This window comes from Salmo salar, chromosome 10 (assembly GCF_965601325.2).
Source record: "Salmo salar chromosome 10, fSalSal1, whole genome shotgun sequence".
NCBI lineage: Eukaryota > Metazoa > Chordata > Actinopteri > Salmoniformes > Salmonidae > Salmo > Salmo salar.
This window is the reverse complement of record NC_138300.1, coordinates 42675322-42701886: the sequence shown is the minus strand read 5'-3', so window position 1 is coordinate 42701886 and position 26565 is coordinate 42675322. Positions and strand designations below refer to the sequence as shown.

Genomic DNA, 26565 nt, shown 5'->3' with positions numbered 1-26565 from the left:
GTCTCCGGTGCGCCTTTTCGGTCCAGGTTATCCTGCACCGGCTCTGCGCACTGTGTCTCCAGAGCGCTGGGAGGGCCCAGTTCGCCCAATGCCTGCGCTCCGCCCGTGCCGGGCCAAAGTGGGCATTCAGCCTGGAGTGTGGGTAAAGAGCCTACGTACCAGAACTCCAGTGCTCCCCCACAGCCCGGTTTATCCTGTGCCTCCTCCTCGGACCAGGCCTCCAGTGGGTCTCCCCATCCTGGTCTCTCCTGTGCCGCCTCCACGGCCCAGGCCTCCAGTGGGTCTCCCCATCCTGGTCTCTCCTGTGTCGCCTCCACGGACCAGGCCTCCAGTGGGTCTCCCCAGCCTGGTGAGTCCAGTGCCTGCGCCCAGATCCAGGCCTCCTTCATGTCTCCCCAGCCTGGTGAATCCTGGGCCAGAGCCGCCAGAGCCGCCGCCAGTCCGGAGCCGCCAGAGCCGCCCGCCAGTCCGGAGCCGCCAGTGCCGCCCGCCAGTCCGGAGCCACCAGTGCCGCCCACCAGTCCGGAGCCGTCAGTGCCGCCCGCCAGCCGGGCGCAGCCATCGCCGCCCGCCAGCCGGGCGCAGCTAGGGTCGACCGCCAGACGGGCGCAACCAGAATCGCCCGCCAGCCGGGCGCAGCCAGGGTCGCCCACCAGTCCTCCGGTGCGGCCAGGGGCGCTACCTAAGTGGGCAACGCCGAGGGTGGAGCCGAGGCCACGTCCCGCACCTGAGCCGTCGCCGTAGAAGGCCCACCCGGACCCTCCCCTTCAGAGTCAGGTTTTGCGTCCGGAGTCCGCACCTTTTGGGGGGGGGTGGGGGGGGGGGGGGTACTGTAACGCCCTGGCCATAGAGAGGGGTTTTTGTTCATTATTTTGGTTAGGCCAGGGTGTTACATTGGGTGGGCGTTCTATGCGCATTTTTCTATGTTGGTTTGTTTCGTTGATTTTGGCCGTGTGGCTTCCAATCAGGCACAGCTGTAGAGTGTTGTTGCTGATTGGGAGTCACACAATAGTGCCTGTTTTTCCGTTGGGGTTTTGTGGGTAATTGTTTCTGTTTAGTGTTTTGCACCTGACAGGACTGTTTGGCTGTCGGTTTTCTTGTTTTGTTTTGTGTAGTGTTCTTTAGTAAATTAAACTTCAATGATGAACACTAACTCCGCTGCGTATTGGTCCACTTTCTCAGACGATGACTTCTCTGTTTCGTCTGACGACGAAGACAGCCGTTACACAGTCAAAGCTAGAGTGGAGTTTAGTTTTGTTTCCAGCCATTGCTAGAGTAGAGCTTAGTTATGTTTCCAGCCAAAGCTAGAGTAGAGTTTAGTTTTGTTTCCAGCCAGAGCTAGAGTAGAGTTTAGTTTTGTTTCCAGCCAGAGCTAGAGTAGAGTTTAGTTATGTTTCCAGCCAGAGCTAGAGTAGAGTTTAGTTATGTTTCCAGCCAAAGCTAGAGTAGAGATTAGTTATGTTTAAGGCAGAGCTAGAGTAGAGTTTTAATCATGTTTCCAGCCAAAGAAGAGTTTTGATATGATTCCAGCTAGAGTAGAGGTTAGCCAGAGTAGAGTTTAGTTATGTTTCCAGCCAGAGCTAGAGTAGAGGTTAAGCAGAGTAGAGTTTAGTTATGTTTCCAGCCAGAGCTAGAGTAGAGGTTAGCCAGAGTAGCGTTTAGTTCCGTTTCCAGCCAGAGCTAGAGTGGAGCTTACTTCTGTTTCCAGCCAGAGCTAGAGTGGAGTTTAGTTATGTTTCCAGTCAAAGTTAGAGTGGAGTTAAGTAATGTTCCCAGCCAGAGCTAGAGTGGAGTTTAGTTATGTTTCCAGCCAGAGCTAGAGTGGAGTTTAGTTATGCAGTATCACAGTTCTGTTTAGTTCGTTTAGAACCAGAGCCAGAGTAGTTTAGTTATGGAGTATCACAGTTCTGTTTAGTTCGTTTAGAACAAGAGCAATGGGCGAGTGGCAGCCGGAAAGCCTCCTGCCTAGTCTCAATGTTTGGGCTCCACAGGGAGGGGCGGAGAGCAGGGGGGTGATCTCTCTCCCTCTCGCCGCTTCCACCGGACAGGCCAGAGAAGGGGAGCAGGGCTGGGTCTGGCTGGGTCGGGTACACACTGGATATCATACTCTCTCTCTCTGAGCCTCTCTCAGTATCTGTCTCTGTGTTTTTCATTCTTTCTTCATTCTTTCTAACTCTTTTCCCTTATATGCTATATGTCTCTCATCCTCTCTTTTTGAGTTATGGGACTCTCAGACAGTCTCCTTGTGTTTTGGGAATCTCAGACCATCTCCTTGTGTTATGGGACTCTCAGACAGTCTCTTTGAGTTATAGGACTCTCAGACAGTCTCTTTGTGTTATGGGACTCTCAGACAGTCTCTTTGTGTTATGGGACTCTCAGACAGTCTCTTTGAGTCATAGGACTCTCAGACAGTCTCTTTGTGTTATGGGACTCTCAGACAGTCTCTTTGTGTTATGGCACTCTCAGACAGTCTCTTTGTGTTATGGGACTCTCAGACAGTCTCTTTGTGTTATGGGACTCTCAGACAGTCTCTTTGTGTTATGGGACTCTCAGACAGTCTCTTTGAGTCATAGGACTCTCAGACAGTCTCTTTGTGTTATGGGACTCTCAGACAGTCTCTTTGTGTTATGGGACTCTCAGACAGTCTCTTTGTGTTATGGCACTCTCAGACAGTCTCTTTGTGTTATGGGACTCTCAGACAGTCTCTTTGTGTTATGGGACTCTCAGACAGTCTCTTTGAGTCATAGGACTCTCAGACAGTCTCTTTGAGTCATAGGACTCTCAGACAGTCTCTTTGTGTTATGGGACTCTCAGACAGTCTCTTTGTGTTATGGGACTCTCAGACAGTCTCTTTGTGTTATGGGACTCTCAGACAGTCTCTTTGTGTTATGGGACTCTCAGACAGTCTCTTTGAGTCATAGGACTCTCAGACAGTCTCTTTGTGTTATGGGACTCTCAGACAGTCTCTTTGTGTTATGGCACTCTCAGACAGTCTCTTTGTGTTATGGGACTCTCAGACAGTCTCTTTGTGTTATGGCACTCTCAGACAGTCTCCTTGTGTTATGGGATATCGCCACCCCCTCACTCTGTCCTGCCCCTCCTGCAGGGTTGGGGCACATGGCCAATCACTTTGTTGATTAACTAGACACAAGCTGCTGTCCTCCAGCGTCTCAGAGAGTACTGATTGTGTGTGTGTGTGTGTGTTTAGAGAGCAAGAAGAAGATGGAGGAGAGCAGACACATCCCTGAGAGAAACTCTACCTGTCCTGGGGGATGTTGTTTTAGCATGTCTTCTGTCTTCTCTCTCTCTCTCTCTCTCTCTCTCTGTCTCTCTCTGTCTCTCTCTCTCTCTCTCACCCACTTCCCCCCTTCACATACTACTTTATCTCCTCTCTTTCTCGCTCTCTGTCACTGTCTTGGTCTTTCCCTATATTCCCCCATTCTTTCTCTGGCTAGCATGTATCCCTCCGTCCCTCTGTTCTGTTCATCCTCTGTTCAATCAACTCTCTTTTGTTTAACTCATTATTTATCACCCCTCATTATTTTGCTCTGATTTGGAGCTCCTGTTTCTATTTCCATTGAGACAGGAAGTTTCCCTCTCCCAACCCATCGCATCACTTCCTGTTCCTGTTCCTTATCAGGCGGTGGCAGACAGGCTGTTTGTGCTGGACCGCTTCCTCCCAAAGAGGTGGGAGCCACGGAACTGAGCTGGGGACTAGTGGGGATGTAAGGAGCTGGAGCTAGGGCTGGAGCTAGGGATAGAGCTGGAGCTGGAGTTAGGGTTAGAGCTGGAGCTAGGGCTGGAGTTAGGGTTAGAGCTGGAGCTAGGGATAGAGCTGGAGCTGGAGTTAGGGTTAGAGCTGGAGCTAGGGCTGGAGTTAGGGTTAGAGCTGGAGTTAGGGTTAGAGCTGGAGTTAGGGTTAGAGCTGGAGCTAGGGTTAGAGCTGGAGCTAGGGCTGGGGTTAGAGCTGGAGTTAGGGCTGGAGTTAGGGTTAGAGCTGGAGCTAGGGATAGAGCTGGAGCTGGAGTTAGGGTTAGAGCTGGAGCTAGGGCTGGAGTTAGGGTTAGAGCTGGAGTTAGGGTTAGAGCTGGAGTTAGGGTTAGAGCTGGAGCTAGGGTTAGAGCTGGAGCTAGGGTTAGAGCTGGAGCTAGGGCTGGGGTTAGAGCTGGAGCTAGGGCTGGGGTTGGGGCTGGGAGGGGTATTATTATTTTATAACGTTTGGAGTGGATTTCCCCCACTATTCCACCGGCTAGCAGAGTGACCATAGTGTATGTATCCCAGGGTTCTGGTTGGGTGTAACAACAATGTTAATATGGTATTGACGTCTGACCCACCTTCCCTCACGATTCCTGTCCATCACCTCAAATTGTCTCCTCAGCCACCTGGAGGGAGGGAGGGAGGATATACAGAAATAGAGAGAAGAGAGATAGTTCAGTATGAGATGGAAAGACAGATGTTGAGAGGCTGTGTTGTGCACAGCGGATTCTTTTAAAAGCCACCAGCCACGGGGTTTAACATTGACTTAGTCTAAGTTTAAATTCTGACTGTATTTGTGAAAATATAAAATAGTAATGTGACCCAAAGCCTACAACACAAAATAATTGAGACACTGTATGTCACTTCATTGACTGTGACCAAGTTGTTGACATTTGTAAACCAAATAGTCATAACACAGATCATATGTACAATACTGGAGTTCCTCTCTCCCACAACAGCACTACTCTGAGTTTTCTTCCACAAACCATGGAATAGAGGAACACTGCCCCCACCTACCCAGAATAATTATTTTCAACCAACACAAATATTGCTGCTCCCTCCAACCCCTGTCCCCTCTCTCCTATGTGTGTTATAGTAGTAATGGATGATGCTACCAGGATATTAATATTACTACAAACAGGAGCCTGTTAAACACCACAGACACATGATTCATACTGTCATAAACACACACACTCCTCTCCTCACATCTCTCTCTCTCTCACACACACACACTCCTCTCCTCACATCTCTCTCTCTCACACACACTCCTCTACACACAAACACACACTCCTCTCCTCACATCTCTCACACACACACACACACACACACACTCCTCTACACAAAAACACACACACTCCTCTCCTCACATCTCTCTCTCTCTCTCACACACACTCCTCTCCTCACATCGCTCTCTCTCACACACACTCCTCTACACACAAACACACACTCCTCTCCTCACATCTCTCTCTCTCTCACTCACACACACACACTCCTCTCCTCACATCTCTCTCTCTCTCACACACACACTCCTCTACACAAAAACACACACTCCTCTCCTCACATCTCTCTCTCTCTCTCACACACACACACACACTCCTCTCCTCACATCTCTCTCTCTCACACACACTCCTCTACACACAAACACACACTCCTCTCCTCACATCTCTCACACACACACACACTCCTCTACACAAAAACACACACACTCCTCTCCTCACATCTCTCTCTCTCTCTCTCACACACACTCCTCTCCTCACATCTCTCTCTCTCACACACACACACTCCTCTACACACAAACACACACACTCCTCTCCTCACATCTCTCTCTCTCTCACACACACACTCCTCTACACACAAACACACACACTCCTCTACACACAAATACACACACTCCTCTCCTCACATCTCTCTCTCTCTCACACACACTCCTCTACACACAAACACACACACTCCTCTCCTCACATCTCTCTCTCTCACACACACACTCCTCTACACACAAACACACACACTCCTCTCCTCACATCTCTCTCTCTCTCGCTCACACACACACACTCCTCTACACACAAACACACACTCCTCTCCCTCTCCCCCTCTCTCTCTCTCACACTCACACAAACACACATACTCCTCTCCCTCTCCCCCTCTTTCTCTCTCTCACACTCACCTCCCTCTCCCCCGTCTCTCTCTCTCTCTCTCTCTCTCTCTCTCTCACACACTCACTCACTCAGACACACACACTCCTCTCCTCTCTCTCTTACACACACTCCTCACTCACTTATTCTCTCACTCACACTCCTCTCTCTCTCTCTCTCTCTCTCTCTCTCAAACACACACACCCACACACACACACACACACACACACAAACACGTACCTGTCTATCTGTTGTGGTGCTGAGGCTCTCTGAGTATCCATCATCAGCCAGTTGAGTCCAGTGATCCACATATTGACCTCCTCCTCACTGAAGGCTGGAGAGAGACAGAGAGAGGTGGGGTGGGGTAGAGGGAGAGAGACAGAGAGAGGTGGGGTGGGGCAGAGGGAGAGAGACAGAGAGAGACGGAGAGAGACAGAGAGAGACAGAGAGAGGTGGGGTGGGGCAGAGGGAGAGAGACAGAGAGAGGTGGGGTGGGGCAGAGGGAGAGAGACAGAGAGAGGTGGGGTGGGGCAGAGGGAGAGAGACAGAGAGAGACAGAGAGAGGTGGGGTGGGCTCAGAGGGAGAGAGACAGAGAGAGGTGGGGTGGGGCAGAGGGAGAGAGACAGAGAGAGACAGAGAGAGGTGGGGTGGGGCAGAGGGAGAGAGACAGAGAGAAACAGAGAGAGGTGGGGTGGGGCAGAGGGAGAGAGACAGAGGGAGACAGAGAGAGGTGGGGTGGGACAGAGGGAGAGAGACAGAGAGAGACAGAGAGAGGTGGGGTGGGGCAGAGGGAGAGAGACAGAGAGAGGTGGGGTGGGGCAGAGGGAGAGAGACAGAGAGAGAATGAGAGAGGTGGGGTGGGGCAGAGGGAGAGAGACAGAGAAAGACAGAGAGAGGTGGGGTGGGGCAGAGGGAGAGAGACAGAGAGAGGTGGGGTGGGGCAGAGGGAGAGAGACAGAGAGAGGTGGGGTGGGGCAGAGGGAGAGAGACAGAGAGAGAAAGAGAGAGGTGGGGTGGGGCAGAGGGAGAGAGACAGAGAGAGGTGGGGTGGGGCAGAGGGAGAGAGACAGAGAAAGACAGAGAGAGGTGGGGTGGGGCAGAGGGAGAGAGACAGAGAGAGGTGGGGTGGGGCAGAGGGAGAGAGACAGAGAGAGGTGGGGTGGGGCAGAGGGAGAGAGACAGAGAGAGGTGGGGTGGGGCAGAGGGAGAGCGACAGAGAGAGACAGAGAGAGGTGGGGTGGGTCAGAGGGAGAGAGACAGAGAGAGACAGAGAGAGGTGGGGTGGGTCAGAGGGAGAGAGACAGAGAGAGACAGAGAGAGGTGGGGTGGGTCAGAGGGAGAGAGACAGAGAGAGGTGGGGTGGGGCAGAGGGAGAGAGACAGAGATAGAGAGGGGGAGTGAGAGGGAGAAAGGCAGACAGAGAAAGAGCGAGACAGGGACAGAGAGTGAGAGTGGGCATGGAGAAAATAAAATGGGGGTAGAATAGAAATGTTGACAAAATGTTAACGAAGTGCTGAGAAGTGAGCTTTATGCAGTGTAATGCTGGCACTACTGCCGTATACAACAAGAGCTATTGTAGCATGGCATTATTACAAATATGGAAATATTATCTTCCAGCCACCCCCTTACCCTCCCAGAATATCACTAACAGATGCAATGGAGGACATTTGGAGAGCCATCGAGCAACAGAGAAAGCACACACACACACACACACACTGACCGGCCACGCTGAGTGTTTTGAGGCGGAACTCCAGTCCGTAGAGCACGATGAAGCAGTGGGCGGAGTCTAATTTACGAGCCTCCTCTGGATAACGCTCAAAGTCCCGGGAACATTTACCCAACCTCAGCTCCCTGATCTCCGTGATATCAACTAGAGCGAGGAAACACTGTTAGTCAACACACACATAGACAGACACACTGCACCCCAACTCCCTCCACCTCGAAATTGTTCAAATCAATAATGATGTTATAACAGCTACACAACGGTAATGAGAGCGGGGGGGGGGGGGGGGGGGGGGGGAATTTTAAAATATTTGGAATGAATGGTAGATACACAGTCCCCCACACACAAACACTGGCCACACCCACAAGGAAAACGAATCTCATTGACTTAGCAGATGTCTTGAGCAAACTAAACACACAAACACAGCCAGCCAGAGAATCGGGTACACAGAGTTAGCACAAACACAGCCAGCCAGAGACTCTGGTACACAGAGTTAGCACAAACACACTTGAACACATTTACACACACACAGTCAAAATAGAAAGAGAGATTTTAAAGCTTCTTTATAAGATGTGCACACACTTAAGAAACAGACACATACACACACACGCGCACACACACACACACACACACACACACACACACACACACACGCGCACACACACGCGCACATACACACACACACACAGACACACACACATACACACGGACACACACGGACACACACATACACGGACACACACACACACGGACACACACACACACAAACACACACACAGCAGGGCTGAGAGAAAAGTCATAAAGCTGAATATTTCTCCTGAGATACGAATGTAAACACACCACACCTCACTATGGCTTCCAGAGAGAAAGAGAGAGAGTTAGAGAGAAAGCGACAGAAGGAAGGAAAAGGGGAGATAGAGAAGGCGGGAGGGGGAGAGAGAGAAAGAGAGCGATGGGAAGAGATAATGAGAGTAGGAGAGGAAGAGAGGAGAGAAAAAGATAGGGGCAAGAGAAAGAGAGGGGGAGAGAGAAGAGAGAAGGTACGAGAAAGGAGAAAGACGTGGAGAAATAACGAGAGAAAGAGAAAAGGGGGGAAAGAGGGTGTGTTAACCACATGGCACCCTATTCCCTATATAGTGCACTGGTCAAAAATGGTGCACTATATAGGGAATAGGGTAACATTTGGGATGCAACCAGGGAGAAGGAAAGAGACATGAGAACAGTGAGAGGGAGAGAGGGGGGGGCGAGACAGAGATAAGGGTAGGGGAAGAGAGGGTGAAGGACAGACAGAGAGAAGGATAGACGGGGAGAGATAAGGGTAGGGGAAGAGAGGGTGAAGGACAGACAGAGAGAAGGATAGACGGGGAGAGATAAGGGTAGGGGAAGAGAGGGTGAAGGACAGACAGAGAGAAGGATAGACGGGGAGAGATAAGGGTAGGGGAAGAGAGGGTGAAACAGACAGAGAGAAGGATAGACGGGGAGAGATAAGGGTAGGGGTGGAGAGGGTGAAGGACAGACAGAGAGAAGGATAGACGGGGAGAGATAAGGGTAGGGGAAGAGAGGGTGAAGGACAGACAGAGAGAAGGATAGACGGGGAGAGATAAGGGTAGGGGAAGAGAGGGTGAAGGACAGACAGAGAGAAGGATAGACGGGGAGAGATAAGGGTAGGGGAAGAGAGGGTGAAGAACAGACAGAGAGAAGGATAGACGGGGAGAGATAAGGGTAGGGGAAGAGAGGGTGAAGGACAGACAGAGAGAGAAGGATAGACGGGGAGAGATAAGGGTAGGGGAGGAGAGGGTGAAGGACAGACAGAGAGAGAAGGATAGACGGGGAGAGATAAGGGTAGGGGAAGAGAGGGTGAAACAGACAGAGAGAAGGATAGACGGGGAGAGATAAGGGTAGGGGAAGAGAGGGTGAAGGACAGACAGAGAGAAGGATAGACGGGGAGAGATAAGGGTAGGGGAAGAGAGGGTGAAGGACAGACAGAGAGAGAAGGATAGACGGGGAGAGATAAGGGTAGGGGAAGAGAGGGTGAAGGACAGACAGAGAGAGAAGGATAGACGGGGAGAGATAAGGGTAGGGGTAGAGAGGGTGAAGGACAGACAGAGAGAAGGATAGACGGGGAGAGATAAGGGTAGGGGAAGAGAGGGTGAAGGACAGACAGAGAGAGAAGGATAGACGGGGAGAGATAAGGGTAGGGGAAGAGAGGGTGAAGGACAGACAGAGAGAGAAGGATAGACGGGGAGAGATAAGGGTAGGGGTAGAGAGGGTGAAGGACAGACAGAGAGAAGGATAGACGGGGAGAGATAAGGGTAGGGGAAGAGAGGGTGAAGGACAGACAGAGAGAGAAGGATAGACGGGGAGAGATAAGGGTAGGGGAAGAGAGGGTGAAGGACAGACAGAGAGAGAAGGATAGACGGGGAGAGATAAGGGTAGGGGTAGAGAGGGTGAAGGACAGAGAGAGAGAGAAGCAACATGGAGGAGAGTTGTGTGCATGTGAGGAAAGCATAGTTCCATAGTACCACACAAACACACACATCCATCTTTAGCTGCAGAGCAGGCCAACCACAGTTTTACAGAGCAGCAGGTGTAAGCATTCCCATACGTCTACACTCTACAATAGAGTCTACAGTCTACCATACAGTCTACAGCAGGGGTGTCAAAGTTTTCATTTATTCATTTCACCTTTATTTAACCAGGTAGGCTAGTTGAGAACAAGTTCTCATTTATAAACTGTGACCTGGCCAAGATAAAGCAAAGCAGTGCGACACAAACAACAACACAGAGTTAGACATGGAATAAACAAACATACAGTCAATAATACAATAGAAAAAGTCTATATACAGTGTGTGCAAATGAGGTAGGATAAGGGAGGTAAGGCAATAAATAGGCCATAGTGGCGAAATAATTACAATATAGCAATTAAACACTGGCGTGATCGATGTGCAGAAAATGAATGTGCAAGTAGAGATACTGGGGTGCAAAGGAGCAAAACAAATAAAATAACAGTATGGGGATGAGGTAGTTGGATTGGATATTTACAGATGGGCTATGTACAGGTGCAGTGATCTGTGAGCTGCTCTGATAGCTGGTGGTTAAAATTAGTGAGGGAGATATGAGTCTCCAGCTTCAGTGATTTTTGCAGTTCGTTCCAGTCATTGGCAGCAGAGAACTGGAAGGAAAGGCGGCCAAAGGCAGGAATTGGCTTTGGGGGTGACCAGTGAAATATACCTGCTGGAGCGCGTGCTAGGGGTGAGTGCTGCTATGGTGACCAGTGAGCTGAGATAAGGCGGGGCTTTACCTAGCCAAGACTTATAGATGACCTGGAGCCAGTGGGTTTGGCGACGAATATGAAGCGAGGGCCAGCCAACGAGAGCATACAGGTCGCAGTGGTGGGTAGTATATGGCGCTTTGGTGACAAAACGAATGGCACTGTGATAGACTGCATCCAATTGGTTGAGTAGAGTGTTGGAGGCTATTTTGTAAATTACATCGCCGAAGTCAAGGATCGGTAGGATAGTCAGTTTTACGAGGGTATGTTTGGCAGCATGAGTGAAGGATGCTTTTTTGCGAAATAGGAAGCCGATTCTAGATTTAATTTTGGATTGGAGATGCTTAATGTGAGTCTGGAAGGAGAGTTTACAGTCTAACCAGACACCTAGGTATTTGTAGTTGTCCACATATTCAAAGTCAGAACCGTCCAGAGTAGTGATGCTGGACGGGCGGGCAGGTCTGGGCAGCAATCGGTTGAAGAGCATGCATTTAGTTTTAGATCAGAGAATCACCAGCAACAAGAGCGACATCATTGATGTTTACAAAGAAGAGAGTCGGCCGAGAATTGAACCCTGTGGCACCCCCATAGAGACTGCCAGAGGTCCGGACAACAGGCCCTCCGATTTGACACACTGAACTCTGTCTGAGAAGTGGTTGGTGAAGCAGGCGAGGCAGTCATTCGAGAAACCAAGGCTGTTGAGTCTGCCGATAAGAATGTGGTGATTGACGGAGTCGAAAGCCTTGGCCAGTTCGATGAATACAGCTACACAGTATTGCTTCTTATCGATGGTGGTTATGATATCGTTTAGGACCTTGAGCGTGGCTGAAGTGCACCCATGACCAGCTCTGAAACCAGATTGCTTAGCGGAGAAGCTACGGTGGGATTTGAAATGGTCGGTGATCTGTCTGTTAACTTGGCTTTCGAAGACCTTAGAAAGGCAGGGTAGGATAGATATAGGTCTGTAGCAGATTGGGTCTAGAGTGTCTCCCCCTTTGAAGAGGGGGATGACCGCAGCAGCTTTCCAATCTTTGGGGATCTCAGACGATACGAAAGAGAGGTTGAACAGGCTAGTAATAGTGGTTGCAACAATTTTGGCGGATAATTTTAGAAACAGAGGGTCCAGATTGTCTAGCCCGGCTTATTTGTAGGGGTCCAGATTTTGCAGCTCTTTCAGAACATCATCTATCTGGATTTGGGTGAAGGAGAAATGGGGGAGGCTTGGGCAAGTTGCTGTGAGGGGTGCAGGGCTGTTGACCGGGGTAGGGATAGCCAGATGGAAAGCATGGCCAGCCGTAGAGAAATGCTTATTGAAATTCTCAATTATTGTGGATTTATCCATGGTGACAGTGTTTCCTAGCCTCAGTCTTTCCATGGAGTGCCTAGTGTCTGCAGGTTTTGGGTTTTTCCTTTCAATTAAGCCCTAGATAACCAGGTGTGGAGAGTTGCTTACTAATTAGTGACCTTAAATCATCAATCAAGTACAAGGGAGGAGCGAAAACCCACAGATACTTGGCCCTCCGTGGAATGACTTTTCATGTGGTCTACACTCTACCATTCAGTCTAAAGCAGGGGTGTCCAACTCATTTTACCTCGGGGGCCGCATTCGGTCTTCAATGAGGTCCGGAGGGCCACAATGAAAATTGGTTATATTCCTTGCCGTCAAAATTAGCTAATAATAGTAATCCTCTATTTTTCCTCCACAATATCCAATGCTCCCTGACTGTCTAGTGATTATTAGCGAGCTGCACAGTAAAAAAAACTGTAAGAATATAGGTCCGTTATCTTTCTACACAGTTTTGATTTGGTTTTAGTCATTTAAAAGTATATCGAGTTTGTTTCCATATCATAGTCTACTGTCTACAGTATAGCCTACACACTACAGTATACTGAACAGTCTACAGTCCACAGTGTACCGTACAGTCTACAGTATACCGTACAGTCTACAGTCTACATTCTACCATACAGTCGACAGTCTGCCATGCAGTCTACAGTTTACTGTACAGTCTACCGTAGTTTACAGTCTACCATACAGTCTACAGTATACCGTACAGTCTACAGTCTACCAAACAGTCTACAGTCTACCACACAGTCTACAGTCTACCACACAGTCTACAGTCTGCAGTCTATAGCCTACTATACAGTCCACTGTCTACCATACAGTCTACCATACAGTCTACAATACAGTCTACAATCTACAGTCTACTGTACAGTCTACAGTCTACCACACAGTCTACAGTCTACATTCTACCATACAGTCGACAGTCTGCCATGCAGTCTACAGTTTACTGTACAGTCTACCGTAGTTTACAGTCTACCATACAGTCTACAGTCTACTGTACAGTCTACAGTCTACCACACAGTCTACAGTCCACCACAGTCTACAGTCCACCACAGTCTACAGTCCACTGTACATTATACAGCCAACCATTGAGTCTACAGTCCACCAAACAGTCTACTGTACAGTTTACAGTCCACCATACAGTTTACAGGCTACAATCTACAGTCTACCATACAGTTTACAATCTACCATACAGTCTACAGTGTACCATACAGTCTACACTCTACAGTCTACAATATACAGTCTACTATACAGTCTACAGTCTACCATTAGGTCTACAGTCTGCCATGCAGTCTACAGTTTACTGTACAGTCTACCGTAGTTTACAGTCTACCATACAGTCTACAGTATACCGTACAGTCTACAGTATACCGTACAGTCTACAGTCTACCATACAGTCTACAGTATACCGTACAGTCTACAGTCTACCATACACTCTACAGTCTACCAAACAGTCTACCACACAGTCTACAGTCTGCAGTCTATAGCCTACTATACAGTCTACTGTCTACCATACAGTCTACCATACAGTCTACAGTCTACTATACAGTCTACAATCTACAGTCTACTGTACAGTCTACAGTCTACCACACAGTCTACAGTCCACCACAGTCTACAGTCCACCGTACATTATACAGCCAACCATTGAGTCTACAGTTCACCAAACAGTCTACAGTCTACTGTACAGGCTACAGTCTACCATACAGTTTACAATCTACCATACAGTCTACAGTCTACAATATACAGTCTACTATACAGTCTACAGTCTACCATACAGTCTAAAGTCTACTGTACAGTCTACAGTCCACCATACAGTCTACAGTCCACCATTCAGTCAGAGGAAATCTGGTTTCTATCTGGGTCTGCTGTATGAGCAGATGATAGATCAGAGGAAAGGTTTGGCACCAGATTAAGAGACTAAGATGATCATCTGAGGGAAGAGAATATCTCCAGCTGGTTACAACAGTCAGTCAGTCGATGTCTGCGTCCCAAATGGGCTCACAAGGCTCTGGTCAAAATAAGTGTAGGAAATAGGCTGCTATTTGTGACTCAGCATGTTCAGTGCTCAATGCCAGAGAGGGTAGACTAACATACGTGGCAAGAGAGCTGAGGTGGTGGTGGTGGTGGTGGGAAGGCTGTCCTGACCATTACTGTATGGGTTTGTGTGTTTGTGTGTGTGTGTTCTGAATACAATGCCGTGAAGCAACTCTGGGTGACCTGAGATGGGAGACTGGTCTGGCACTGAGACAGAAAAGCACTTTACCGTGAAATGCTTACTTACAAGATCATAACCAACAGTGCAGTTCAAGAAGAGTTAAGAAAATACTGTATTTACCAAGTAGACTAAAATGATCAAAAGTAACACAATAAGAATAATGAGGCTATATACAGGGGGCACCGGTACCGAGTCAGTGTGTGGGGGTACACTGGAGTGATAGATGTGCAGAAGATGAATGTGCAAGTAGAGATACTGGGGTGCAAAGGAGCAAAATAAATAAATAACAGTATGGGGATGAGGTAGTTGGATGGGCTATTTAGTTAGTTGAGGTAATTTGTACATGTAGGTGGGGGTGAAGTGACTATGCATAGAAAATAAACATCGAGTAGCAAAAGGGAAGGGGGCGGGGGGGGGGGTCAATGAAATTGTCCGGTGGCGATTTTATGAATTGTTCAGCAGTCTTATGGCTTGGGGGTAGAAGCTGTTGAGGAGCCTTTTGGTCCTAGACTTGGCGCTCCGGTACCGCTTCCCGTGCGGTAGCAGAGAAAACGGTCTATAACTTGGGTGACTGGAGTCTCTGACAATTTTATGGGCTTTCCTCTGACACCGCCTATTATATAGGTCCTGGATGGCAGGGAGCTTGGCCCCAGTGATGTACTGGGCTGTTTGCACTACCCTCTGTAGCGCCTTACGGTCAGATGCCGAGCAGTTGCCATACCAGGCGGTGATGCAACTGGTCAGGATGCTGTCGATGGGGCAGCTGTAGAACCTTTTGAGGATCTGGGGACCCATGCCAAATCTTTTCAGTCTCCTGAGGGTGAAAAGGATTTGTCGTGCCCTCTTCACGACTGTCTTGGTATGTTTGGACCATGCTAGTTCGTTGGTGATGTGGACACCAAGGAACTTGAAACTCTCGACCCGCTCCACTACAGCCCCATCGATGTTAATTGGGGCCTGTTTGTCCCGCCTTTTCCTGTCGTCCAAGATCAGCTCTTTTGTCTTGCTCACATTGAGGGAGAGGTTGTTGTCCTGGCACCACACTGCCAGTTCTCTGACCCCCTGCCTATAGGCCGTCTCATCATTGTCATTGATCAGGCCTACTACTGTTGTGTAGTCAGCACAACAGTGAGCCATGACCAGCCTTCAAAGCACTTCATGGCTTCCGATGTTAGTGCCACAGGGCAGTAATCATTTAGTCTTGTTACCTTTGCTTCCTTGGGCACAGTTACTATGGGGGTCTGCTTGAAACATGTAGGTGTTACAGACTCGGTCAGAGAGAGGTTGAAAATGTCAATGAAGACACTTGCCAGTTGGTCTGCGCACGCTTTGAGTACACGTCCTGGTAATCCGTCTGGCCCCGCGGCTTTGTGAATGTTGACCTGTTTAAAGGTCTTGCTCACATCGGCTACTGAGAGCGTTATCACAATGTCGTCTGGAACAGCTGGCGCTCTCATGCATGCTTCGGTGTTGCTTGCCTCGAAGCGAGCACAAGAGACATTTAGCTTGTCTGGTAGGCTCACGTCACTGGGCAGCTCGCGGCTGGGTTTCCCTTAGTAGTCTGTAATAGTTTTCAAGCCCTGCCACAGCCGACGAGCATCAGAGCCAGTGTAGTAGGATTCAATCTTAATCCTGTATTGACGCTTTGCTTCTTTGATGGTTCGTCTGAGGACATAGCGGGATTTCTTATAAGCATCCGAATTAGTCTCCCGCTCCTTGAAAGCGGCAGCTCTAGCCTTTAGCTCAATGCGGATGTTGCCTGTAATCCATGGCTTCTGGTTGACATATGTACGTACAGTCATTGTGGGGATGACGGCGGTAATGCACTTACTGATGAAGCCGAAGACTGAGGTGGTTTACTCCTCAATGCCATTGGATGAATCCCGGAACATATTCCAGTCTGTGCTAGCAAAACAGTCCTGCAGTGTAGCATCCACGTCATCTGACCACTCCCGTATTGAGCGAGTCACTGGTACTTCCTGCTTTAGTTTTTGCGTGTAAGCAGTAATCAGGAGGATAGAATTATGGTCAGATTTGCCAAATTAAGTGCAGGGGAGAGCTTTGTATGCATCTGTGTGTGTGGAGTAAAGGTGGTCTAGGATTTTTTTTTTCTTTGGTTGCACATGTGACATGCTGGTAAAAATGTGGTAAAACTGATTTAAGTTTGCCTGCATTAAAATCCCTGGTCACTAGGAGCGCCGCTTCTGGGTGGGAATTTTCTTCTTTGCTTATGGCCTTATAGAGTTGGTTGAGAGCGGTCTTAGTGCCAGCTTCGTTCTGTGGTGGTAAATAGACATCTACGAATAATATAGATGAGAACTCTCTTGGTAGATAGTGTGGTCTACAGCTTATCATAAGGTACTCTATCTCAGGCGAGCAATACCTCGAGACTTCTTTAATATTAGACATTGCACACCAGCTGTTATTGACTAATAGATACACACCCCCACCCCTCGTCTTAACAGAGGTAGCGTCTCTGTTCTGCCGGTGCATGGAAAATCCCGCTACCTCCATACTGTCCATATCGTTGTTCAGCCTCATCTCTGTGAAACATAAGATGTTACAGTTTTTAATGTCCCGTTGGTAGGATAATCTTAATCGTAGGTCATCAATTTTATTTTCCAATGATTGCACGTTTGCAAGAAGAACGGATTGCAGTGGGAGTTTACTCGCTCGCCTACGGATTCTCAGAAGGCTGCCCGATCTGTGGCCCCTTTTCCTGCGTCTTTTCTTCACGCAAAAGGCGTGGATCTGGGCCTGTTCCAGTGAAAGCAGGATATCCTTCTCGTCGGACTTGTTAAAAGAAAAAGTTTATTCCAGTCCGCGGTAAGTAATCGCAGTTCTGATGTCCCTGTAACGGTCGTCGTATGTAATGGACCAAAGTGCAGCGGGAAAATGTATACTCATCTTCTTATTTATTATAAAAGAAGGAAAAACCAAAAGAAACACGTATACAAAAACGAACGAACGACACTAAACAGTCCCGTCAGGTGCTACATACACTAAACAGGAAATAACTACCCACAATTCCTATTACCAAAACACCCCTATACATAGGACCTTCAATCAGAGGCAACCAATTGAAGGCCAAATCAATAAACTAAACATAGAACTAGAAAGACTAGAACATAGAAATATACTAACATAGAACATTAACCAAAACCCCGGAACACTCTAAACAAACACCCCTCTACAAAAACACATAGCCCAACAAACCCCGAAACACTCTAAACAAATACCTCCTGCCACGTCCTGATCAAACTAATATAACAAATAACCCCTTTACTGGTCAGGACGTGACAGTCCCAAAGTTGTTTTCAGTCATAAGAGACGGTAGCAGCAACATTATGTACAAAATAAGTTTTTAAAAAAAGTTACACAAAACGCAAAAAAACGAACAAAATAGCGCAATTGGTTGGGAGAATGTAAAACATACATCAGCCATGTTCTTCGGCGCCATCTTTCCATAGGGCTCTGGTCAAAAGTAGTGCACTAATTAGGGAATAAGCTGCCATTCTGGACGCAACATAATATCTGTCCAAACGGACTCATCAATAAATACCCAACAATACTGGGGTCTCTATTCGCTTTGAGTCCCTCTTTATTGCTTCCTGACATTTACTCTGGATGCTGGACAATAAGGCGTATTGGTGTGTGTGTGTGTGTGTGTGTGTGTGTGAGTCTGAGACAATAAGGCGTATCGGTGTGTGTGTGTATGTATGTGTGTATGTTTATGTGTGTGTGTGTCTGAGACAATAAGGCGTATCGGTCTGTGTATGTATGTGTGTGTGTATGTTTTTGTGTGTGTCTGGGACAATAAGGCGTATCTGCCTCCCAGCCAAGAGTCACGCTTGGCTCACCATAACCATGTTAGTTATTTAATACAGCCTGGCTTTCTCATGCTTACTGCGATTTTGCGCCACACTCACCACAAAACAGTGTTCCTTCCCTCTGAAGCCTTTCATCCTGGTCCAGACTGTGATTAAGACACACACTCCTCTTCTCACATCTCCCCATCTCTCTCTCTCACACACACACACACACACACACACACACACACACACACACACACACACACACACACACACACACACACACACACACACACACACACACATTTCTCTCTTGTAGAAGAAAGACCAACGAGAGATTCTTCTAGTCTATAGATCTGCAGTAAATACACCTACAATGACCTGTAGAGTACCATTGTATGAGTCATAATACCCATAAAACAAGGAAAAGGTTCCAATCGTTTTTCCACCGGTAATGTTTCCCATAGGGATTTTTAGAAACACTTAAAAGAAGGGCTGTGTTTCGTGTAGTCTTACCCTGGAGTGACATTTTGATAACTGTGTAAATCTCTCTAGGACAAGGAGACTTTTATCAATATATTTGCCCCCCCAAAATAAAATGCTAATTAGCTGCTAATGTGGCTATCATAGTACAAATGCCATGATGGTAAAAATCTCTGGGTGAACTATTAACTCAATTTAGTAATGAATAAATTGGCAAAATCGTATTAAATTGACAATTCTGTGAACTGTCTTGTGCAAGGTTTACATTGACATAATACCTGTTAGCAAAGGTGTCAGCTAGAGATGACCTGCAGGAACAATACCTGTTAGTAAAGGTGTCAGCTAGAGATGACCTGTAGGAACAATACCTGTTAGTAAAGGTGTCAGCTAGAGATGACCTGTAGGAACAATACCTGTTAGTAAAGGTGTCAGCTAGAGATAACATGCAGGAGCTTGCAGGGATTTGTAATCTTGCATGATGTCTACTTTGATGCTAATTAGCATTTTCGAATCTGAGAGTAAATAGAGTCGAATATATTGATAAAAGTCACCTTGTCCTAGAGAGACTTACACAGTTATCGAAACATCACGCCAGGGTAAGCCTACACGAAACACAGCCCTTATTTTAAGTGTTTCTAAAATTCCTTATTGGAAAAATGAATGGTGGAAAAACGATTGGAACCATTTCCCTGTTTGACCGCTAGGTTTTATGGGTATTATGGCACCTCCACTGTGGGGCTCTAATCAAATGTCTTCTATACTGAATAATAATCTCAGAAGGTCATGGGAATTTCTACTGATATGATGACTCATCTACATCGTTTCATTGTACAAAATGATCTGTCTTTTCTCAGCTTTGCCGTGACATTGGGTGGATGTTAATGATGTGGTTCTCATTGGTACCGCATGGTACATGTTATGTGGTCAAAGTTAAACTAACATCAACAACCAGCCAGAGAGAGATCATTCCAACTTTCTGACCTATAACACACTGTTCTAGAATGAGACGTGACTGGAATGTCTTTCATTGTGTGGAAAATCATGTGCACATAGATAGGGCCAGAAGACGTGCTTTGTCATGATTCTGATTTGTCAGATACCTAGCAACAATGACATGAAGCTGCCATGTGGGGAATCATAGGTGGCTTGTTTCAGCTGGTTGTATCTTGTTTTTGATACCATGTCTTGTTTAGAGGTGTTTTGACTGATGTCACGTCTATGCTAATATGGCTAAAATTCGCTAGCTACCTAACCAACTGTACCGATGCATTTGAGAGACAAAAAGTGCTCATTGTGCAAATATATTTATGTTTTCAATAAACATTTGGAGACGAAATATAGTTTACATGTTGTCAACAATCTAAGCCCACCCTGTTTGTTTTTCCACATAGTTGAGCACGCGTCGGTTTTGTTGCTAAACAACCAACCTGTCTATATAGTGCACTACTTTTGACCAGAGCCCTATGAGCCCCGGTCAAAAGTAGTGCACTTAATAGGGAATAAAGTACCATTTGGGATTCAACCTGTATGATTTGGATATTCCAGAGAAGGTGAACAAACAGGGTGAAATGTGAATGCTTGGTACTGTTGCATTGCCGTAATAATCACGTTAGAACAGCTACAGAAAGGGGTGGGGGCTGCTAAAATAACTGAAATGAATGGTTCATACACACTGTGTTGTAAACACACACCGACAAACACCATCTCCCAGTCTCCATTCCTTTTCCAGAGAGTGACACCGGGGCCTTTGTTTTCCTGAGCTCAGTTCTTCAGTCTGAAGCAGGAAGTGAAGAGCTCCCTGATAACCAGCACTTCCTGCCACTCAAGAGTGATAGTACTAGTGATACTGAGGCTGGGAAGATGTGTGTGTGCGCGTGCGCTGCTGCTTGTCGTCTGTATAGAGGGCTGAGCTGTGTGTGTGTGTGTGTGTGTGTGTGTGTGTGTGTGTGTGTGTGTGTGTGTGTGTGTGTGTGTGTGTGTGTGTGTGTGTGTGTGTGTGTGTGTGTGTGTGTGTGTGTGTGTGTGTGTGTGTCAGAGCTCACAGCTACAGCACTGGTAACCTCTGTAAACAGACATCACACAGGTCTCCCTCAAGACATATAAAGAAACAGACACCGTATTAATGTTGTTTTAAAACGGCGGTAGAGAAAGAGGGACTGTAATGAAAACAAAGGAAACAAAAGAGGCTGAAGAGGAGAGGAGAGGGGGAGGTGAGAGGAAAGATAGAAACAAATAGATGTTCAAGGGAAGAGAAAGTGAAGGAGAGAGAGAGAGAGAATAAACTAAAGGTCAAAGGAGAAAGGGGGACTGGTACAGGACGTCAGACTGACCTCTAAAAGAAAATAACCAAGAGAAAGAAAGACAAAAGTGAGAAAGGAGGGAGTGGCATGAAAATGGTAGGTGGAAAAGCATGAAGTTGAGCATCAAGGGTTCAACTTTAAACAAGTAAAATAGAAGATAAGTGATGAAAGACAAGGGAGAGCTAGGAAGGAGAGAGAGAGCTAGTTGGAAAAGACCTGGGAGATTGATAGTGGGAGAATTGAGAGAGGGAGTAACAGATGGAAAACTGGGGGTGGTAAAAACTGAAGTAGCAAGGGATGGACTGGAGAGGTAGAGAGTGAGGTAGGGAGAGCAGAGGAAAGGAGAGAGTGATGGAGAGCAGGTGAGGGGAGGTAGCGAGTGAGGGAGAGATAGGGGGAAGGAGAGAGGGAGAGATAGCAGAGGGAAGGAGAGAGTGAGAGAGGGAGGGAGAGCAGGGCAAAGGAGAGAGAGAGTGATAGCAGAGGGAAGGAGAGAGTGAGAGAGGGAGGGAGAGCAGGGCAAAGGAGAGAAGGGGGGAGGGATAGCAGAGGGAAGGAGAAAGTGAGGGAGAGTGAGCAGGGGAAAGGAGAGGGAGGGGTAGCAGAGGGAAGGAGAAAGTTAGGGAGGGAGAGCAGAGGGAAGGAGAGAGGGAGGGAGGGAGAGCAGAGGGAGGGAGGGAGGGAGGGAGGGAGGGAGGGAGGGAGGGAGGGAGGGAGGGGGAGGGAGGGAGGGAGGGAGGGAGGGAGGGAGGGAGGGAGGGAGGGAGGGAGGGAGAGCAGAGGGAAGGAGAGAGGGAGAGCAGAGGGAAGGAGAAAGTTAGGGAGGGAGAGCAGAGGGAGGGAGGGAGGGAGGGAGGGAGGGAGGGAGGGAGGGAGGGAGGGAGGGAGGGGGGAGGGAGGGAGGGAGGGAGGGAGGGAGGGAGGGAGGGAGGGAGGGAGGGAGGGAGAGCAGAGGGAAGGAGAAAGTTAGGGAGGGAGAGCAGAGGGAAGGAGAGAGGGAGGGAGGGAGGGAGATCAGAGGGAAGGAGAAAGTTAGGGAGGGAGAGCAGAGGGAAGGAGAAAGTTAGGGAGGGAGAGCAGAGGGAAGGAGAGAGGGAGGAATAGCAGAGGGAAGAAGAGAGTGAGGGAGGGAGAGCAGAGGGAAAGGAGAGAGTGAGGGAGGGAGGGAGAGCCAGGGGAAGGATAGAGCGTTGGAGAGCTGAATAGAGAAGTGGAGACTCACAGTTCCAAGAATGTTACTCCCTATGGGGGGGTTGTAGGGTTATGGAGGAATATGTTTGTAAAGAGGAGGAGTGGGGTAAGAAGGAGAATGTGTAAGAAGGAGAAAGACTTGAGACGGCCAGCCAGTGGAATATAGCAGCACAGTAGCAAACACACACACCAAGATAGCTAACAATAGATTCTGTTCTGAGCATAATATGGTTTATGATCATGAATGATTAACAAGGCTCTCAAGCAAAACCGCAAGATACTGTCAGTGTGTGTGGCTACTATCAGATACACAACATGAACAAAAGTATGTGAACACCTGCTTATTGAACATCTCATTCCAAAATTATGGGCATTAATATGGAGTTGGTCCCCCTTTGCTGCTATAACAGCCTCCACTCATCTGGGAAGGCTTTCCACTTGATGTTGGAACATTGCTGCAGGGACTTGCTTCCATTCAGTCACAAAAGCATTAGTGAAGTCAGGCATTGATGTTGGGCTATTAGGCCTGGCTTGCAGTCTGTGTTCCAATTCATCCCAAAGGTTTTCGATGGGGTTGAGGTCAGGGCTCTGTGCAGGCCAGTCAAGTTCTTCCACACCGATCTCGACAAACCATTTCTGTATGGACCTCACTTTGTGCACGGGGGCATTGTCATGCTGAAACAGGAAAGAGCCTTCCCCAACCTGTTGCCACAAATATGGAAGCACAGAATCGTCTAGAATGTCATTGTATGATGTAGTGTTAAGATTTCCCTTCAGTGGAACTAAGGGGCCTAGCGCAAACCAAGAAGCCCAAGACCAACAGCCCCAGACCATTAATCCTCCTCCACCAAAAATTACAGTTGGCACTATGCATTCAGGCAAACCCAGATTCGTCTGTCGGACTGCCAGATGGTGAAGCGTGATTCACCACTCCAGAGAACGTGTTTCCACTGTTCAAGAGTCCACTGGCAGCGAGTTTCACACCACTCCAGCAGATGCTTGGCATTGCGCATGGTGATCTTAGGCTTGTGTGTGGCTGCTCGGCCATGGAAACCCATTTCATGAAGCACCCGATGAACCGTTCTTGTGCTGACTTTGCTTCCAGAGGCAGTTTGGAACTCGGTAGTGAGTGTTGCAATTTTAATGCATTACGCGCTTCAGCGGTCCCGTTCTGTGGGTGGCCTACCACTTGGCAGCTGAGCCGTTGTTGCTCCTAGACGTTTCCACTTCACAATAACAGCAGTTACAGTTGACTGGGGCAGCTCTAGCAGGGCAGACATTTGACGAATTGATTTGTTGGAAAGGTGGCATCCTATGACATTGCCACATTGAACGTCACTGAGCTCTTCAGTAAGTCCATTCTACTGTCAATGTTTGTCTGTGGAGATTGCATGGCGGTGTGCTCGATTTTATACACCTGTCAGCAACGGGTGTGGCTGAAATAGTCAATTCCACTAATCGAAGGGGTGTCCACATACTTCTGTATATATAGTGTATAAACCACACCTACACACTACAGCTTTTACTGCGAGAGAGACAGAAAGAGAAAGAGTGTGTGAGAGAGAGAGAGAGAGAGGTGCAGATTAGAAATGCAGATAATGTGTTAGAGTGCATGCTTGTCAATGACAACAAGACCAATGTTTGTCACAACCTGAATCTTTCAGCTTTATTTGACAACCACATATCTGTAGAGTATATATATGTGGTTTTTGTATAGAGAACTCAAAGTAGATAATAAAGTATCAAGTATTCAATTGTGAGTGAGAGTCACGCCTATGTCCTTCCTAATGCTCATATGATTTTTTGATCATGCTGGTTGAGCATCTTCTACTCCTCTCCAGTTGTATGCAAAGAGAAAATTCTCTATGTGGATTCTAAGTCTATTATCTCTCCTGTCTGTTTAACAGACATTATAACAGATCCTCTTTCAGTCTGTACAGAACAGATCCCACACAATACAGCCAGGCCCAGACAATATAATACACGCCCAGCCCAGACACATAACGTAACCATGGCTCAGCCTACCTCCCACCAAAACAATATCCCAGTCAGCTAAGTATGCCACTGCCACTCGATCCACCATCCCGGCTCTGTACAGCTCCAGTCTCCAAGGAGAACAGACAGGAAGCACAGGGCTGGGTGGTGACTGGCCAACCCATAGGGCTCCATGCTGAGGAGCTACTGGAACTGGAAAGCTGACAGCTAGGAGTCACAGCTAATGAGGGTCAGAGGTTCATGACCTAGCTGTCAAACGGTGACAGTGGAGTGAAAGTTATAGCAGACAGGGCCAGCACAACACACCATCATAGAGGACTATGTATTCATTTTTATTCCATTCTTTTTATATAGCAGACTGCCAATGGGAGGGCATGGTAGGCTGCTAGGCTTATCCCACAAAATCCGCACACACTATACAGTACAAAGTGAAAGACTTGGAGACAGACACATTGGTTGTTATGGTTACAGAGGATGTAAGTGACAGACGGAGGGATAGTTGAGGGGAGATGCAAATAGTGCCTGTCTGGTGTCTGTTGTTGTGTAGACATAAGGCCAAGTGATATGCACCACCAGGATCTATGTAATAGACAAGTAGTACACGACTGTCACTAACATTTAGGGTATGTCCCCAATGGCATCCTATTCCCTATATAGTGCATTACTTTTGAGCAGACCCCTATGGGCTCTGGTCAAAAGTAGTACACTATATAGGGAATAGGGTGCCATTTGGGACGTTGACTTATACTCACTCTCTCCCTCTATCTTGTCAGGGTTGCGGCTCCACGCTATCTGTCTAGTGTCCTGTCGTATCTGGAAGGTCCTCCTCTCCGGTCGCTGGGACTTCTTCTGGTAGAACACGGTCATGACCGTTCCAATCTCCAGGCTGTGGAGGATGCGGGTGCCCTCCTCGGACCAGTCCAGCATGCGGGATGTGGTGGCCGGGCCCGTACCGGGTCCATTCGTAGTGGTCTCATCCCGGTCCCCAACGCCCCCACAGCCGTTGACGCTACTGCTGCTACTGAACCTGGCAGCACACATCTTCACTGCATGTGTAGTCTCAACGTACTGTTTAGAAGTTAGAGAAAAGGAGAAGGTGGTGACAGTTACATTCCGTTGCCTGGATACAAGGACATGTGACAGAGGCTTAGTGATTTCAACTTGTTGTGGTTTCAGAGTTAGGGAAAATGATATTGTATTCCTTCAACTCGGCCTAAAATCGATGGAGGGCGAGGACCACAGTTATCCAGTTATCCTTAGTTACATGCATTGGTGGCCAGGGTCATTGCCAATCCAATGGCAAAATGAAAGAAATTAAAAACAGTAATAACTAAACAACAATGGAAGTCATTAATAACAGTGTAATAACTTAACACTTCCAGTTGTAGGTTATTATTATAAAGAATGTACACCTCTAAAATTAGCAGTAGTCCATGAGCATGAAGCTGGAATTCGAGACAACTGTATCCATCATTTCTAGAAGTTAGGATGTTCCTCCATCCAGGATGTGATTTATTCTCCAGTCTACTTTCTGGGGGAGTGGATGGATCCCCGTGTTATCCTTTCCAGATGCTTCTGGCAGAAACACAGAAAGATCAGACCGAGGGCCAGAGAAAAAAAGAGAGGCAAAGCTGTTCCCCTCATTGCCCGTTGGACTCGGGTTTCCACCCAGGGTTCACGTTGGGCTGGCCCGTGGTTAATTAATGCAGTAGTACAACCAGTCCAGTCCGGTCCACTCGGCGGGTAGATCGGTTACAGACAGACAGACAGACAGCCCTGCCCCTGGATCCAGCACAGGCGCACACACACAGTGTCACACACACCTCTGCCTCCCCGCCTGAGAATCAGTCCGGGTTACGGGAGCGACACATACATTCAGTTTCAGTTATGTAACCGTTAAAAGACAAGTGGGCTGCCCAATGTTTTTGAGGCGGTCTGTGAAACAAATCACACCGCTATGGACCGAGCGGCGCTCGGTTGGCGCAGTCGGGAGCGCGTGGATACCGGAGACTGGAGCGGCCGTACGAGACCAGTGCGTTCCGTCCAGGCAGACCATTCCACTCTCCCTCACACCCACGGCGGACACATTTCCCGGCACAGGCCGCCGAGAAGCACTGCTCCGCGGTTCATGCCCCTCCTAAAGAAACCCTCTCCTTCGGTACAAGATAAGAGTGAAGATTAGTCTTCTCGGTGACCGCCGGTGCAACTCCAACCGTTGGTCTGTCAGTCTGCCTGTGTGCGTCCTCCTCTCCTCTCTGCGAGAGACGTCTTTAGAGGAAATTAAGGCTAGCAGACCGGAAAAGCTTGTAGAGGGATTTTTTTCTTCTACTTGTGCTGTAGCCTA

The 26565-nt window shown here is 48.0% G+C and overlaps 1 protein-coding gene across 2 annotated transcripts in view; it reads right to left on the bottom strand.

Moving 5' to 3' along the window:
- Positions 1-26565, bottom strand: part of LOC106560399 (1-phosphatidylinositol 4,5-bisphosphate phosphodiesterase gamma-1) — a 63436-nt gene extending 36871 nt beyond the window's left edge. The window contains exons 1-5 of one of the 2 annotated variants that reach the window (XM_014123279.3): positions 25634-26564; positions 24974-25289; positions 7610-7759; positions 6129-6222; positions 4335-4382 (exon numbers count right to left, since the gene is read on the bottom strand). In XM_014123279.3, the coding sequence (XP_013978754.2) occupies positions 4335-4382; positions 6129-6222; positions 7610-7759; positions 24974-25262 (581 nt within the window). In that variant the 5' untranslated portion in view covers positions 25263-25289; positions 25634-26564. Of the gene's footprint in view, positions 1-4334; positions 4383-6128; positions 6223-7609; positions 7760-24973; positions 25290-25633 lie in introns of both variants that reach the window. The other variant, XM_045687766.2, reaches the window with a different exon arrangement.